General features: G+C 52.2%; 1 protein-coding gene across 1 annotated transcript in view; it reads left to right on the plus strand.

The window, feature by feature from the left end:
• The window catches only part of ADCY5 (adenylate cyclase 5), a 154170-nt gene that overhangs the window by 105491 nt on the left and 30369 nt on the right, over window positions 1–18310 (plus strand). Inside the window, 8 exon segments of the mRNA XM_023516289.1 lie at window positions 2653–2764; window positions 4306–4433; window positions 6419–6577; window positions 7427–7568; window positions 9567–9710; window positions 13996–14018; window positions 14493–14637; window positions 15859–15956. Coding sequence (XP_023372057.1) covers window positions 2653–2764; window positions 4306–4433; window positions 6419–6577; window positions 7427–7568; window positions 9567–9710; window positions 13996–14018; window positions 14493–14637; window positions 15859–15956 — 951 coding nt within the window.

The raw sequence follows: 18310 nt of genomic DNA on the forward strand, positions 1-18310 counted from the left end.
TCCTCCTGTAGTTTCCTTTCCTAATCTGGGCTGTGCTCTGAGTGGCGGGAGGAGCCAGGATGTGGGGAAACAGCACAGGGCCTGGGGGCTGCCCCCCTGTGCATTTCCTGGGAGGTGGGGTAGCCTGGCTGAGTCCCCGAGACATCTCCATGTCACCATATGTGAGCAGGGGAGCAGCTGCTGAGAGTTGCCTCTCAGGGAGTCCTGTACCCGCCCAGAGGCCACAGCAGCCCAGCACACACCTGCTGACAGCAGCTCACACCTGCCCTCCCACCTCCTTCTGCCCCTCCTATGATGCCAGGGCATTGAATCATGCCTTCATTTTGTCTGTGGGGCCAACAGACAGCAACATATTTATTGGTTCAACCCTAGAGCAGGTTGCCTGCATGGCCTTGGCAGGTGACTCAACTTTTCTGTTCCTCAGTTTTTTCACCCCTGGAAGGAGGAGTCTGACCTCCCGGGGCGGTTGTGAGGTGCGAATGAGTTCATCCACATGTGAACTCGGTGTCTGACTGTTATAAAATATAAGTGTAGGTTGTATTACAATTCAGGCGTGGTGAGGCCAACAGATCAGGAGATAGTCAGCACTGAGCAGATTGTTACAGTTCTGAAGAGGAGGGGACACGCCACACAGGGAGGCACCAGGGTCAGTCAGGAGACAGGGGTGAAGGGGAAACGTGGGCAAGAGCCTTTGCCGAGGTTTCCATGGGAAGGAACATGGGAGGCAGGGCAAGGAGGTTGGTGCTTGGCCGGTTTGAAGAATTTCCTTGTACTGCAGGGTGTCCGGAGCTGTCTCAGTTGCCTGTTAACTGTCCCTGGGATAATCAGGGAGGGGATTATTGGTCCACAGTGGCTCTGGATCGGGGAGTTTGTTCCTGAAAGGCACACTCAAGTTGTTTGCATTCTAGGAACTGGCTAGCCCTGGGGACACAGTCTCGCCAGGGTCAGGCAGGCCTCAGATGTGGAAGCCCTACAGTGAAAAGACATGCTTAGCCAAAGGGTACGGTGTTTTGGCTATCCTGGAGGGATCGGTGATAAGTATTCGAGGTGACAAACATGTTAATCAGCTGGATGCAAACGTTCCATATATATGACATGGCATCATTTTGTACCCCATAAACTATAGCGTTGTCATTTGTCAATATTCAATTTAAGAAGACAGGCTTAATAAGCCAGCACACATTTTGAAATAAAATGACGGAGTATGTTTAGTTCTACATTCCTAATTTTAAAAACGAAACTGTCAGTTCAAGAACCTCAGAAGTCCCAAGGTATGGTGGTAAGAGCACAGACCCTGGAGGCCGAGTCGCACCCTGCTACTGTCTCCTGCCTCTTCTCTGAGACTCAGCCCCCACACGTGTGAAATGAGGACTCCAGCCCCTCGCTGCAGGGCTTTTTGGAAGACTCAGTGAGATGACATGTTGGAAGCTTCCAGCTCAATGCCTGGCTACCAGTACCTGAGAGTTACCAAGTTTTTGTGTCCTTTTTAAGAAAAAAACTGTAAAGGCCTGTGTGTATTCTGGCCATGAGGATTTTCCCCCAGTCGTTCATTTTTAAGGAAAAGGAAAACATCTTCAGCTTAAGGAATGCAAGCCGTGGAAAAGAATAAAAGACTATAACCAGCTGGTGCCTGGAAGGACCGGAGGGACGCATTTGGGCTTCCAGAGATGTTCACAGGCTGGACCTTCCTCTTCCCCCTCCCAGGGTCTCAAAAGTCTGTCCCTTCTAGAGGACACCCTTGGGACAGAGGACTTGGGTCTGTTTGGGGTTGGAGTCCCTTCTGTATGGCTTTGTACGGCTACCATTGTGGCCTGAAGTATATTCCAGAGCAGAGGTACAAGAGGCCTCAAGCTCAGGATGGGCCCAGCTATCTTGAGGGGTCAGACAGGCAGGCCTGAGAGGTGACAGAGTCAGGCCTGGCCCCTGTCTCACACCCTCACGAGGTGTACCCCTCAGGCCCGTGCCCCTGCCCTGCTTTTCCTCTAGCAGGGGTTGGGGTGCACTGCAGGTAGCAAGAGGAGGCAGCAGCAGGGAGAGGCCAGCTCCAGTGTTGGGGCCTCTTTGTCCCATGCCCAGTGGCATTTGGAGCCCCCCAGACTGCCGCTGGCTGGCAGGCGTCCTCAGGCATGTGGAGCCGCAGGGTGGGCCCTGGCTGAACACTGCCTTTCCACCCTCACAGGATCTGTCTGAACCTCCAGGCTGCTTTACCAGAATGACACAGACTGGGTGGCTGATAAACAACAGAACTTCACTTCTCAGAGTTCTGGAGAGTAGAAGTCCAGACCAGGGTGCCAGCGTGGCTGGTTGCGGTGAGGGCCAGCCTCCAGACAGCACACTGTCGGCTTCTCGTTGCATCCTCACATGATAGAGAGAAGACTAGAGAGCTCTCTTGGGTCCCATGTGTGAGGTCACTAATCCCTTCCCCAGGGACACCACGCTTGTGACCCAGCACCTCTCAAAGGTTCCACCTCCTCATCTCATCACACCAGACATTAAGATTTAACATATGATTATAGTATCCTGTTGTATAGCTTAAATTTATACAATAAACAAACAAGTGGCAAAAAAGTAAAAAAAAATTTTTTTAACATGAATTTGGGGACACAAACATTCAGCCTCTAGCACAGTCTTCCCCTCTGCCTGTCTCTGCAGCATCCTGTTTGCTGACATCGAGGGCTTCACCAGCCTGGCGTCCCAGTGCACTGCCCAGGAACTGGTCATGACCCTCAATGAGCTCTTCGCCCGCTTCGACAAGCTGGCTGCGGTGAGTTGCCCACCACCTGGGTTGGGGGTGGCCTGACCCGGGCTGTTGAGGGAGGGTGCTGTGGTTGAGGCTCCCCTGAGCCCTAGGGATGGGTATGTGCCAGGAAGAGCCCTACTGGGTAGAGCCCACTATTGAGAGCTGGTGACAGGCAGAGGGGCCACTCAGGCTGGTGACTATGTGTCCTCACACCCTGCAGTGGCCTTGATGACACTCAGTTGGAAATTCCTTCAGCAGCGTCACTGGCCACAGGGCAGTGTAGGGAAGCCTTTCATGCCTCCATCAGTGTAAGGGGGTGATGTGATCTGCAGGTCATTTGCCCAAACTCCTAGCAGAGTTTGTTTGGGGCAAATTAGGTGCCATGGAGCCCCTTTCCTGATGAGGTGGGCTACAGTGAAAGGAGAATGAGCCTGAATTTCCAACTGGCCTGTAGGCAGCCACGTGCCAGTCCCCAAAGGCTTCCAGAAAGAAGACTGTTCAACATTTGCACACTCCATAGCAGGGAGGGGTGAACAACATGTTCATTCATTAGGCCCTATTTACACTTCTGTTACCCTTCCCCAGCTCTAGGCCATTTCCACTGACATGTGGACACATTCCCCTTTACTCATATAGGATGGCAGGCCAGGTTGTTGACAAGAGACTAGGGACATCAGGGCTGGTGCCAGGGCCTCTGAGGGCCTTGAAATGTTGGGCTTAAACACTCATGGATGCCCTCTTGTCACTCAAGGGGGGTGAATGGAGCATACTTGGCATTTGGGCACTGAGGGGCCTCAGATGAGCTCAGGCCACATAGACCCTTGAGGCCCAGCATCTTAACTACTTTTGGGAAACAGATTCGGACAGCTCGTAATCAATGATTAATGACATTCTGTCTCAGGCCCATTACGCATTGCTGGGGCCTTCAGGGTGGCCCTATAGCACCTGACACTCAGCAGTGGTAGTAGACAGGTACTTCAGCTCTGTCTATCTCTCGTCAAGCATGTGTTTGCTGGTTTAGCAAAACTGTTTTGATAGAAATTTCAAATAGGCTGAGTGTCAGGTGAGCTCTGATTAAAGCTCATTTCTGCCTGCTTTAGTCTTTTTGTAAAAGAGAAGAATCAGAAAAGCACTGATAGACTATTGGGCCACAAGTCAGTGTGACTCCTGGGGCGTGGAATGGATCTGGAGATCCTCACAGGTAGGCTTGGGCCTTCTGTGGGCTGACAGGCTGCCCGTCCTGCAGAGCTCTATCCGATGGACCTGCTCGATTCTTCTCGGGCCTCACCAGAAGCTCATTAAGAGTGAGCTCCCGAGCTTTGGGAGGCTGGATGTCTCTCTGAGGGCTTCCCAGCCTGTCCCTCTGTGCCCACTGTGCCTCCCTCCCCCACATCTCCTGATAAGCCTGTCCTGGGACCATGCGGACTTCTGGCACAGGGTCCATGCTCACTTCCCTAAAAGGCAAGTTATTCCAGGCATGGGGTGAATCTGTTTGCCTCCCATTTTTTTCCCTCCCACTTCTCTTTCCTACTATTTTTAATTTTTGAAATTAATTTGCTTTCCAGGAGAATCACTGTTTACGTATTAAAATCCTGGGGGATTGCTATTACTGCGTCTCGGGGCTGCCTGAAGCCAGGGCTGACCATGCCCACTGCTGTGTGGAGATGGGCATGGACATGATCGAGGCTATCTCGTAAGTGCCCACCCCCGGGGACTGTCCACCTCAGGGGACTTTCCACAGCCAGAGTGGCTGACTGAGCCCTTGACTGTGTGGTGGGCCTGCACAGGCAGGGAAACAGTGGGGTGAAGCGCTCTCCCCAGGCCTCCCACTGCGGCCAAGCTGCAGGGCTGACTTGCACTTCCAGACATGTTGCCTTCCCCAGGGCTCCTTTCCCCACAGCAGCCTGGGCAGCTCTGCCCAGAGGACGGGCCCAGGAAAGGAGGGCTTTGCTGGTGACAGAGAGGACAGGCTGGCAGCTGTGACCTGGTCCTATGCTATGTGAGGGCCTTGCCTTCCAGAGCTGGTGTCTTCTACAAACACCTAGCCAGGCATAGACCTGCACTTCCCCAGATAGGAAGAGGTGGACTCAGGATGGTTAAACAGGCCCCCAGGGTGATGAGAGGATTCTCCTCCTGATATTCCCATTTGGAGAGCATCCGTCTTTGCTGTGAGCAATAGTGAAAAGGCTGTTTAGCCAATTCTTGGTCACCACTGGCCATGGAAGGAGTCACTGAAAGACATGGACGATCCAAGCTTACGTGTCAGCCAGAGAGCAGGTCAGACTTTGCATCCAAGTCTTGAAACTTCGGACTTTAGAGATAAGCCTGGACAGACCAAAGGAAATGACACATACGACAAGGACAGAGAACAGAGTGGTGGCCAGGAGGGTGTCTGGGTCTGACCTGGTTTAGCTCAGGTCCACTGAATGTTGGGCAGCATTCACCAAGTCCCCTGTATGCCTGGGCTGGGCAGTCTTTCCCAGAACCACAGTATTGAGTGGGGGAGGCCTGGGATCCTGGTGCTCTGATGCAAGGCATGTAATGAGGACACTGCAAGGTAAGAGGTAAATGATTGGAGAAGGGCCCAAGAGTGGGTATTTGAGGCCATTGAAGGACCGAGAGAGTTTTGGTGAAGGAGGTGGCTCTGGAGCCAAGCTAAAAGAGTAGAGTGGGACACCATCCACCTAAGCAAGGGTTCACCGGAACCATGGATGCAAGGAACAGTAAGGGCACTTACCAGGTTGACTCAGAACAGCAGACATGATGATGGCCTGAACCTTCTGTGCAGTGGGAGTCAGCCTCTCACTGACAGGGCGTCTGCCTGATGGTCCCGAGTCCCACAGATGGCAGAGTAGGTCTGTGGCCAGGGTGTCAGAGAGAGTTCAGGTTTCTAAAAAGTGCAAACTGTGTATGCCACCCGCCCGCCCCCGGCACCTGTACTTGTACCTTCTCCCGTAGACCCCAGGCAGCCCCAGACACGTACGTGGTAAAGTAGCTTCCTTCCCACTCTGCCTCCCACTGCTTGGAAGGCCCACCCCATCTACTGGGGATCCTCAGATCTGGATACGTGGTGCATGTGGTAGGGGCTGAGGTGTCCTCTGGGCATAGAGCACCCCCAGATTCCTGCACCTGCCCAGCCCCCCTTCTACCCTAAGCAGGGCATGTGTCCTCCCTAGAAACCCCTTTAACCACCTTTCTTCATCACTGTTCTGACACTGAGGAAGCAACAACGTGGATAAATCCAATTAACAGATCGTTCAAAAGCCGTTTCTGTCCTACCCACAAGAGCATTGTATGAATAGGGTTTGGAGTGGCTGTAACTCCCCTGTTTAGTTCAGGTTGGCACTAAAGTGTGTTTATACTTTTCTGATCACAACTTAATTGACAGGGTAGCTATGGCCAGAGGGGAGGTGGCGGGCCCGAATTTTTCTGTGATGCGCCCCGCCACCTTGTGGCCGAGTCAGGAAACAGCCCGGCACCCAGCTCAACTGTGCCTGAGCGCTGGACCACACACCTGCTGCCCTGCCCATAGGCAGAACATTCTCAGACTCTGGGTTGGGCTGGAGAGAGATGCCTCTTTGACCCCTGCACCTTTGCTTCCCTACACTTGCAGCCTCACCCCCACCCTGTGTGCCTGGCCCCCATCCTCTCCCAGCCTTACCCCTGCTCCGTCCCCAGGTTGGTCCGGGAGGTGACAGGGGTGAACGTGAACATGCGTGTGGGAATTCACAGCGGGCGAGTACACTGCGGTGTCCTTGGTCTCAGGAAGTGGCAGTTCGACGTCTGGTCTAACGACGTCACTCTGGCCAACCACATGGAGGCTGGAGGCAAGGCAGGGTAAGTGAGAACCACGGTTGGCATGGGTCGGCTTGGCCTCCCACCATCCTGAAGAGGTGGGGTGTGGTGGGCAGCATGGGCAGCAGGCCCCTCAGGGGCTGGGTAAGCAGAGTTTAAGTAGAAATTCCTCTACTTGACAAACCACTCACAGAGCACCTTGGGTGAGTCATGGGGAGCGTCGCCCCTGTCTTCCCCCAGCCCTGGCCCGGCAGATACTTAACACAGAATGTGGTGGTGCGTGAGATGTGCCAGGTAAAGTAGTGCCCCAGAGGAGGGAGGAGCTACGTGCAATTTTCAGGGCAGCCAGGACATGAAGGAGGCAGGACTGGGGTGGGCGAGGAAGGTGGGGGAGCCTGATAGGCAGGGGGAACACGTGAGGAAAGGCACAGGTATGGAAGACACAGCAATTCCAAGGAATGGAAGGAGAGCAGATGGCCTTTTAGGGACAACTAGGAGAAACAGCGCCTGTGTTAAGAAGGCATGAGTGCCAGGTGCAGGACTTGGATTCTGTCCTGTAGTCAGAGGAGCCATTGCTGGCTTCTGCACAGGAGGGAGAGGCTCACAGAGTCTGGAAAGCTGGCGACTGCGTTTTTCTGGGCAGGCTGGCGGCCGCTCCTTGTCAGATGTTAGGTGTGAGGTGGTGTGGCTGCCGTGGTGGGCTCAGGTTGGGGGGGGCGGGCTGCCAGAGCCATCTTGACGCCATGGGTGGGACACAGAACCAGGCTGGGGTTAGCACTTGAGCCAGAGCTTGGGCCCTGGGCTTTGGCTAGTGCCGACTCCAGGGCTGCGGTTTGGTGTCACGCGGTCTGACTGTGCCTCTTCTGCCCCCGATGCCTGCCCCACCTGTAGACGCATCCATATCACCAAGGCCACACTCAACTACCTGAACGGAGACTACGAGGTGGAGCCAGGCTGCGGGGGCGAGCGCAATGCCTACCTCAAGGAGCACAGCATCGAGACCTTCCTCATCCTGCGCTGTACCCAGAAGCGGGTGCGTGGCCGGCCGGGGCTGGGGCTGAGGGGCTCTGTTCTGTGGGGGAGGAACGTCTTGGCTGTGGCTTCCTCCTTCTTTTTCCTCTTTTTGTGGGTAAAGTCATGGACCCCTTACATGGTTGTGGTTCCTACATCTTGGAAAAGACATGAAAGTTGCAAAGGACGATGGCAGAGAGGGCAGAAATGCAACAGGCCTCAGGTCAGTTAGCTGCAGTATACCAGGAGGCCATGGCAATGAAGCACCGAGGAGCCTGTGGACGCTGTGTATCTCACCTCCCTCTCTCTTCTTTTCCTTTAAGTGAGCGTTTGTCTTTATTCCTCTCTCTCTGTCTGATGTACCTAATAATCGGCGTCTGTCTCTGTGTGGACCTACGTATCTTTCTTTCTTGAACCTCTCTCTTTCCCCCTCTTTCTAGTTTCTTTCTTCCCCCTTTGTCTCAGCCCACACTTGCTGAAATATAAAGCTGAATTATTAGCAGACTTCAGTGTTCTATTTTTAATAGTGTCATGTTCCATGCTCTGAATTTTTTAAGTGAACGATGAGGACATTTTATATTTCTCCCTAAATTAAAATGCCCTTTACTTAGGAGGCCTTGCCTTGAATGTATCTGTTGGTCAGTGCCCTCTGATAGGGAAAAGTGTCCCCATTTCTCTTCCTAAGAAGTAAGACTAGAAACAAAATTAAGCTTTTCTCCGAGAAGAGTTCAGAGAAAATCTTGGATGACAGCAAAAGTCGATTTTTAAAGGGAGGCAGAGCTGTTTAGGGCAAGTGTCTGTGCTGAGAGACAGCAGGGAGTCTCCTTGTCCTGCACACCCAGGAGACAGATCCTGGCTGCAGGGCCATTTGAGGGAGCTGTATCAGACCCTTCCATAGACACCAGGAAGAGGGACAGGAAGATTCTTCAGGGCACTTTGGGGAGAGCTCTTCACGGCTTAACTGATATATCTGTAGACATTTGCTGGTTCCTTGGCTAGAAAATCCTCCCAGGCCCTTTTCCTCCTCAGCCCCTGGTTGACAGGGCCTCCAGCCCACCTTTCTGCCCTCTACCCTGGGTTCCCTTGCTCTTGGCTCCTCTCACTTGATAAGTGATTCACAAAGGATGAAATGGGCACAGGAGAGAGTGACAGCATCCACCCCTGGCAGTGTCAGCTGAAGCAGGCTGAATGTCCTCCCATTACCTTATCTGATGAGGGGTGGGGTTGGCAGGAGGCTGCCTCAGGTCATCCAGGGCCTCTCCAACCCCCCACCTCTTGTGCCCATTTGGACAGACAGTCTGAGGTGCTGGGGAATGTGTTGGCCCATAGGTAGCTTCTCCATTTGTGCATTCATACAATGTGTATCAGTGCTTGAATCTCACAACTTTGTTACTCACCCAAACCTCTTGGGAAGCTGTTCCCCTGTCTGCTGGAACGTGTCTATTTTGGGAGAAGCTGAGAAGAGGCTGGAATCCCCTTTCCTCTGTCACCCTCTGGGCACCTTCTGACCCAGACTCTGCCCACTAGCTGAGGCTGTAGGCAGAACGGAGCCTGATGTGGCACCACAGCTTGACAGCAACAGGGTTGGGGAACTCAGGCATGAGCTGGCCTGGCTTCCTGGGAGAGCCCTCCCACTCTCAGGGTAGGGGGAACAGAGGAACCACAGACCTTTAGGAACTTTGGCTGTCCATGGGAGGGAAGGACATGAGGATTGTTTTAAGCGGCACCAGAGGTAGAATCTCATGGTCAAACTTGGGGGGAGATTTCCTGCAAATGACAGATGTTCCCTTTGCTCTCTCACAAGTTTGACTCTCATCATCTTCTGCCACTCCCACCTGGGCTAGCCAGGGCTGGCCTTAGGCAGTTTGGAGGGATCTAGAATGCATGCTTGGGAGAGATCTAGGATCTTGGCAGACCTTTAAGCTCCAGAGCCATGCAGAGGAGAGAGGATGAGGCTCTTTCTGCTTGGGTTCCTTCAAGGCCCTGCCTGCAGGATGATGTGTCTATGTTTCTCTCCCAGAAAGAAGAGAAGGCCATGATTGCCAAGATGAACCGCCAGAGGACCAACTCCATTGGGCACAACCCACCACACTGGGGGGGTGCTGAGCGCCCCTTCTACAACCACCTGGGTGGCAACCAAGTGTCCAAGGAGATGAAGCGGATGGTGAGCAACTGGCAGGGCAATATACAGGCAACACTGTCCAGGGCTGGGGCCTCCCATGAGTGTGAGGGCTGGAGTAGGCCCCTCTTGCTGCCTGAGGAGTCCTGGGGAGCCACAGAAGGAAATGGACTAGCAGCTAGAGCACTGACCTCTGTCTCTAGGCTCTTAACACTGTCTAGCAGCGTACCTCACTTAGCTTTGGAACAGAGTGGCAATGCCTCTTCCTCCCTCCCTCTCAGCGGTGCAATCTGGGAGCAGGCCCAGCTGATGAGAGGCAGGGTCCAGCCAGAGCCCCTAGATGCATCTTGGTGCTAAATCACTGATGAGGCCCTAGGGGATTTGGGGGGGGCCCTGGTCTCCTGCCAAGACCTGCTGTATTTCCCAGGCCATTGACACCACATCTTTAGCTCAGGTGCTCAGATACCATTCTAGTCCTTTTGGGCAAGTGCCAGGTGATAGTGCCCCTGCCCTCTGTGCTGAGAACGCCCACCTAACTCCAGCCTTCCAGGGGAGCATTCAGGCTGAACGTGTGGACAGGGCCTCAGCTGAGATGTCAGCCCCACTCAAAGGACCCTGCCTGCCTTGGGGACAGATACCCCAGCCATCACTGCACACACCAGGGCAGGCTAATGCAGGGACACTGGGCTCTAGCAGCAGTGAAGGAATGATGGATTCAGGCAGTGGGAAGAAGAGGGGGAGAGATGACTGGAAGCCATGTCACTGCAGTAGTTTCCTTTCTTTCTGTCTGAGAGTGTGGCTTCTGACTCTCAGGCACACTGCTCATCCCCAGGGCACCTGGTTCTCAGGTCGGAGATGCCCACACTGAGGGGGGCAGAGGAGAGACGGTGCCGGGAGTGGGCTATGAGGCCACTCTGTGCAAAAGGTGGGACTCCAAGCGTGGAATCTGCAGAGAAGAGATTGATGTTGCAGCAGGAGGTGTCAGAGGTAGACTCACTGGAGCCCACCCGAGTCAACAGGCAAGAGCCAGGGCCCTAAAGGAGGGTGCAAGCTGAGGACCCAGCCACTCTGCTCCTTGCTAGCCAATATGTAGCAGATGACACAGGTTTGAGGAAAATGTACAGGAGTAAAGCTAGTTGAGTCAAGATCTCTATTTATAACGCAGTAAAGCAGTAGCTGGGGACACCCACATAATGAGGGAGCAGAGGGAGCGAGACCCTCCTCCTCCAGAGCACTGAACTGGAATGTCCACAGACCTGGTCAGGCCACCCAGGGCTCCGGCCACAAGCACCCTTCTTGAGAGTCCTCCTCTAAGGACAGAGCATGTGGACAACCCTCCCTGTGGTCATCTCCTGCAGACTCTGCCTCATGATTGCAGAGAACATCATGAGGATTTCGAGCAGGACATCAGGGATGGGTAGGGTGGGGACGGGCTGTGCAGGGCTGGGGAGTAGAGGAGAGAGGCAGAGAGAGTGAACAAGAGCAATCAGCAAGAGGGAAAGGGCCAGGCAGGTTCTGTTTAAAATCCCTGGAAACTTGTGTTTTAGAGATATTTGGTATAGACCACATCTTTAGATTTTTCAGAGTCTTTGTTTTTGTTGTTACATATAGACAGACGACATGCTGGGTATTTGATACTTAGAGAGGCAGTTTGACCTCTGAGTGCCGGTTTGGCAGGCATGTTAACCATCATCAGGACAGAGAACCTTGGGAGAATCAGCAGTCCAGGCTGGCCCAGGGCAGGGGCAGTCTCAGAGAAGAAGGGGGCTGTCAGGAAGGCGTGGTAATTGCTCCGCCCAGCAGGGAAGGCGCATGGCCTCTGTGCCGGCCAATGAGAGTAGGGGCTCCTCATGCAGGTGGGCAGGTGTCCCCTGAGGGGGCTGGCACCAAAGTACAACCTCCTGGCCCCACCTTAGCCAGGCCAATTGGGGGCGAAGACAGTTCTACACAGGCCATTGGCTTTTGGTATTAAACTTGCTTGAGATCTTTAAGGAAAGGAGAGACTTTGGCCTGACTTGCCAAAGGGTAAGTTTTATGAAAAACAGTCTCCTAAAGAGGGGCTGGGGGAGTGGGCATGTGCTAGAGGAGAGACCAAGAGCCGTGGAAAGGTATGAGCTTGTGGTATGAGGTATGAGCTCTTTTTCCAACTTCCACTCAGTGATGAGCTGCGCTGGTTTATGTTTAGGCATAAGTGTCATGAGGTCTGTACGGTTATTTATTAATGAAAAGGTTGCCAGTGGAAAGATGGGTGTGTGGACTTGAGCTCACGTAACCAAGCCCAGGAACCCTTGGAGGGTGGGGCCAGGGTGCTGGGGTGGGGAACACAGCAGGCTGGGAGAGGTAAGTAGCAGTCGTCCTAGAGCCAGGTAGTAGGTGCTGAGCCCAGTCTGCTCGTTGGACTGTGTTCTCCACACCCTACTTTAGGGTTTTGTGGACTGAAGTGTTTTCTGCCCTGTTATCAGTTCACCAGTCCAAGCAGATGCTGACTTTCCACACCAGCATGGTAAGCAGTGTGGTTAGAATGGACCTGGCTTCCTATTCAGTGAGGAAGGGGAAAAAATGGGTTCCCGACACCAGCTTCAGCAGATGACCCAAGGAGCACTGGGAAAAGTTAGAAACAGTTTCATTAAAAACACTGCAGGTTCATTTTTGAGCCATGGAGAGCAGCGTTTGTGTACTATGGCCAGTTGTTCTGTGACCCACTGGAAACTTGTTGCTGGCCCCAGGGGTGGAATTCAGTGGACCATCCAGAGAGTCTGCCCATCCACCTCGCTGCTGCCAGCCATGCTGTGCTCCGAGGGGCTCTGGGGAGTTAGGCATGGGCCTGCCCTCCACAGGGGACACCTACCTGAGTGACACCCCCTCTTCCAGCCAGGGCTGGAATGATGAATTGGAGCTGGTTTGCAGCCTGAAGATCCAATCCTTAGCGGTTGAGGAGAAGCATCAGGCTTGCGTGGGCAGATGGCTGTTGGGCCATCCTAGGCCGGCTGTGGGCAGCCTGGGAGGACCTCAGAGCACATAGCTGATCCCTAGGTGGCAGCTGCTGAGGCTCCTAGGATCTTCTACTGTCTGGGTAGAACAGAGACAGGGCAGCTTGATGCTGCATGGGCCCCTTGTCTGGTTCAGTGCTGGGTAGCTCTGGCTCATGGGGAGGAACATAAATCCCTTTCTTTGTATTTTCAAACCGTGTCCTCATGGGAATGAAGGCTGGTGTGTTCGTTTGGATCTTTGGCTCACCCAGCATTTGCTGGGCTCTTTCCGTGGAGTGCTCTGTGCTGGGCCTCAGTGATAGGGTCGTATGTCCTTGTCCTGGCAATCTGATCCTCTTCTAAACCTGCCTCCTATCGTGGGGCTGCTTGCCACCTCACTGCCCCCCCTCCCCATTTCTGTCCTACCCCTGCTTAGACCCCCACATGTGTCTCTCCTTTCATGGAGATCATAGATTGACTCTAAATAGGGCCTCAAGTTGGAGTCACTAAGGGCCCTTCCCATGTTCTCTGCTGCCCTATGGACATGAGCCTTAGGATAGTAGTCAAACCGGGGGGACAGTGCCTCACCTCCTGAGTCCCCAACCAGCTCTGGCCTCATAAGAACACTTTGGCACGACTGGCCTGAGCAAAAGTGAGAAGCCATCTCTAAAAAACTAGTTGGGTGTTGTGGTGGGTGTCTGTGGTCCCAGCTACTCGGAAGGCTGAGGTGGGAGGATCACTTGAGCACAGGAATTTGAGGTTGCTGTGAGCTATGATGCCATAGCACTCTACCCAGGGCAACAAAGTGAGATTGTCTCAGAAATAAAAAAGAATACTTTGGCTCTTAGATACCAAAAATGCTTAGATACCAGTCACAGGTAACTGGAGTTTAATTTTTTGAAATGCAGAACTGTAGATTTTACGTGTTCTCGGTGTGGCAGGGGTTAGCTGAGTGTCTGTAAGCATGTCCATGTGTAAGGGACTGAGTAACTTAATGAGTTTTTACTTCCATTTGTGGGAGAGGCAAAATGAGAGGGGACCCTCTGAGCACAGAGCCCAGAGAGGTCAGAGACTTTGGGGGCTGCAGGAAGGAGTGGAGCATGGGAATGGGACCAGCTTAGACATAGGGACTGTGCCGTGGAGGAAATGAAAGCACAGTGAGCAGCTAGCATGGGCCCGTCCCTCAGGGAGAGCATGGGAGGGACCTGGGAGGTTAGTGCTCTCGCTGCTGGGGCCCTCTGGTGGGCTGCAGAGAGAAGATGGGCCGCAGCCACCTTGCAGCCCCAGCTCTCTGAAGCCTCCATGTCTTCAGCCCTTTCTGTTCTCACAGCCCTCTCTTTCTCTCTACCCTTCTCTTTCAGGGCTTTGAAGACCCCAAGGACAAGTGAGTAATGTGCCCTTCTTTATTCCTGCTCCCTCAGTCTGGGAGGTTTATACTTAAACCTTCAATGATAATCCACACTGTTATTATAATTTAATAATACAATATATTAATAGAGCCAGAAAAGCCTGTAGACCAGTGGTTCTCAACCTTCCTAATGCTGCGGCCCTTTAATACAGTTCCTATGGGTCGCGACCCACAGGTTGAGAACCGCTGCTGTAGACAGGCCTTCCAGTCAGCGGGTCTGAGTTTTTCCCACATCCAGTGTGAGAGTGCCTGCTGGATGATATCTGTGCAGTTGTTCAGAGCACAAGCTCAGGCTTCAGGCTGACCTGGTCTCAGTCCTGGCTCCCCTGCCCTGACTTGGGCTGATCGCAGTGGCTGCCAGCCCTCTGATCGCTGCAGGTGGTTAGGCAGAGCCAGGCCTCTGTGGTACCCTGGCGGTCAGCTAGTCTGTCTGTGCCCGCTGCTCCCCAGGAACGCCCAGGAAAGTGCCAACCCTGAGGATGAAGTGGATGAGTTTCTGGGCCGCGCCATCGACGCCAGGAGCATCGACAGGCTGCGGTCTGAGCATGTCCGCAAGTTCCTCTTGACCTTCAGGGAGCCTGACTTAGAGAAGAAGGTACAGCACCCCAGGTGGGAAGGAGGCCCTGGCAGGAGCCGGACCAGGCAGAGGGGGACAAGGAAGCAGGACCGCTCCTCCTCTGTCTCCAGCCCTGCGGAAGGAGCTCCTCCTGTCACCTATTTCCCCAGCTCTGATGCTGCACTACCCAGGGAGATGGGGCTTCTAGGGAGACTTGCTTGGTTGGAAGGGATAAATCTTAACCTCCCTGTACCTCAGTTTCCTTCTCTGGAAAATGATATTTAATATACTCACCTCATAGGATCATAGGATTAAACGAGTCCACGTGTACGAAACATCTAAAACAGTGTCTGACAGTAGATGTTCCGTACTTGCTAGCTGCTACCTGTGTTACTGTTGTTATTCTTATCAATGGAACACCCAGCTGTTTTGGCACACTGGAAACTCAAGGTATTACACTGGGAAGGGGCAGTTAAGATCCCCCTGTCCCATCTCCTGAGACTGTGGATGAGAAAGCTAAAGCCCACAGTGGTGAGGTGACTTTCTCTTGGCTACTCCGTAAAGTAGGGACAGAGCCAGAACCAGACCCTGGTCTGGCAGTTCTCTTTGCACCATGTGGCAAGGTCCCCCCAGTGTGCAGCTAACATGGGCTCGTGTCAACAAAGGGGCAAACCTAACTAGCTGGGTGCAAGGGGGATTATTACATTTATTGGCAGTAAATGGATCTGCCCTAGGTGTTACTCTCCAGTGATTGTGCCAACCCGATCTCCATGTGTGCAGCTTATTGATGTCATGGGAGGAGGCAAGGCTGGGAGTCAGGCCTAGATGCCACTTAGGACGTTATGGGACCACTCTGAGCTCAGCTTGCTCATCTCCGAAGGAGAAATAACACTAATCCTGTCCTTCTCATTGTTGTGAGGGTACCCGATGGTGCCTACAGACACCAGGATGCTTCCCAGCATGTGGGCAGTGCCCAGAAATTTATAGCCATGCTCATTGTGAATTACTCTGAAGGTGGCCTGGCCTGCAGAAAGTTTCTGGCTTAACACAATTCTGAGTCCCTCTGGACTGCCCTCCACACAGGCACCACCTTATGGTGGTTTGGGCTGGTTTCTTGTGATCTGAGTCTCAGGCCTTCCCTGTCCCGGGAGTGGGCTGCACAGACCAGGAGTGGCTGCCCAGGTGTGTCTGGGATTGAGTGGGCTGGTACCAGGCTGGGGGCCCATGCCTCCCCCCCTTACCCTGTCCATCTCCTCTCAGTACTCCAAGCAGGTGGATGACCGATTTGGTGCCTACGTGGCGTGTGCCTCGCTCGTCTTCCTCTTCATCTGCTTTGTCCAGATCACCATCGTGCCCCAGTGAGTGTCCCCATCCCTCTTGGGCTCCCAGGAATGGGAGGAGGCTGTCACTTAGGAGAGGAGAGAAGGGAGTCTGGGCTGTGCTTGCTCAGACAGGGAGACAGGTTTGTGAATGTGTCCTCGGTTGAACCAGGAAGCCAGGAACCTGACCTCTCCCAGCAGGGGAGTGGGGGGGGGGGACATGCTCACCCAAGGGTGGAAGAGGTCTCTCATGCTCAGCTACACGAGAGACTCTTCATCACTCCATCCTCTCATCCCATTTGAGCCGCACCACCACGGCCTGGCTGAGGTGCCCAAAGTGTTCACCAGTCTGGTTTCTATGTGACCGTTGATTATTGAAAAAAAAAAAAAAAAGATCAATACATCTCCAAAAGAGAAGGGTTTGCCACTATTCTGAATATTTTGAAGAACAGATTTCAGGTTCTGAAGGAATTTTAATAAAGAGGTGATTCTGAACTCTTCTGAAGTCTGACTGTGTCACCAAGAGAACCTGTGGCTTCTGTGAGACCCTCTGAAGTGAGCAGTGGAAATGAAGTGTTTGTTAGGTGGTCACTCATGTTAGGGTCACGCCCAGGAGAGGAGCACAGCTGCTGTGTGTGTGTGTGTCTTTATGTATACTTACCTAGGTATGTGTGGAAACACATTTTTTTTATTATGTAATTAATGAAACACAGATAAGTAATTAATATGTAGTATAATCAACACTCGTACCTTAGACATAACAAGTGTTAATATTTTACAATGTTTGTTTTATCTATTTTTATAATGACTTTTTAAAGTAAGCTTATTTGCTTTTTATTTATTTTTTGAGATAGAATCTTACTTTGTTGCCCCCGGTGGACTAGGGTGGCGTCATAGCTCATAACAACCTCAAACTCTTGGGCTTAAGTGATCCTCTTGCCTCAGCCTCCTGAGTAGCTGAGTCTACAGGCACCCACCACAAAGCTCAATTATTATTATTACTTTTTTTAGAGATGGGGTCTTCAGTCTTGCTTAGGCTGGTTAAAGTAAATTTAGACACAAGGACAATTCCCCCCCCATCTCATTATATACCTATCTTAGAGACATTTTCCTTCCTAATCGTAATACCTTGTACCCTAAACAACATTAACATCAATCCGCTACTCTCTTCTACTATCTAGACCATATTTAAATATTCCAAATTGTTTCCAAAGTGTCTTTTAGTTTAGTCATAGCCAGCCATGATCAACTCAAAGCCCACTGCTTGCATTTGATTCTAACTTGTGAGTCTTACTCAATCTAACGAGTCCCCATACCCACTGTCTTCTAATTTTCATTTTGAAATAATTGTGGAATTACCAAGAAAGTACAAAAGCAGGAGAGAGAATTTCTGTACTTGCTTCATCCAATTTCCCCTAACATCGACAGCTTACATAATCACAATACAATGCTCAAAGCCAGGAGATTAATGCTGGAGGGATACTAAGAATGGATCTCCAGATCATATTCAGATGGCCGGTTTTCCCCCTCGTGTCCCTTTTCTGTTCTAGGAACCCATGTTGCACCTATCAGTGTATCTCCTTATTCCCCTCCAATCTGCGATAGTTCCTAAGCCTTTGCTTGTCTTTCATGACCTTGATACTTTTGATGAGTACAGACTAATTAATTTGTAGAATGTTTCAATTTGGGTGTGTCTGATGTTTCCCGGTGAGCAAATGGAAGTTACACATTTCAACAAGGCTGCCAGACAAGTAGTGATGTGTCCTTCTCAGTGCACAGTGTCAGGAAGGACATGGCATTGACATATCTTAATGCTTAATGCCTTTTATTTTTAATGATGCTTATTAAAAGGATGAAAAGATTCCCCTAACATCTGTGTCCTCTGTGACTGTCAGGCTGCCAGGTATTACGTCTCAGCCTGTTGACTAAGATCAGAAGTAGGTAAAAGCCAGACACCGATAGCCAGCTCTGCCCTGGTTATGCAGCTCAGCCCATTGCCCTGCACTGAGCTTGTGCAGAGTTGGTGGGATTGGAGGGTCCTTATTGGCATAGAACCCCATCTTTCTGTCTAACATGGAGCCACAGGTGTCAATTAGCCACCTGAATTTTTTTGTCCCATTGTAACTGGCAGTACCTATAGCTTGAGTGCAGAGACCTATCTCTTTCTCTGCAGCATGGCTTGGGGACTGGGTCATCCCAGTTATCTGCTCTGTCTACAGTGGCTTCATTCTCTCTGCCGTCCACAGCTCCCAGTGGCTTAGACATTGATAGAGGTCATTCTCTAGTCATCCCTCCTCTAGGGAAGTCTTAAAGCGACTTCTTTTCCTCTGAAGAGAATCCTTTCCCCTTGTTCCATCTGCTAAGTGCTGGTTTCCATAGAAGTGTGGAACAAA

This window comes from Otolemur garnettii, unplaced genomic scaffold (genome assembly GCF_000181295.1).
Source record: "Otolemur garnettii isolate 467f Iridium unplaced genomic scaffold, OtoGar3 scaffold00089, whole genome shotgun sequence".
Lineage (NCBI taxonomy): Eukaryota > Metazoa > Chordata > Mammalia > Primates > Galagidae > Otolemur > Otolemur garnettii.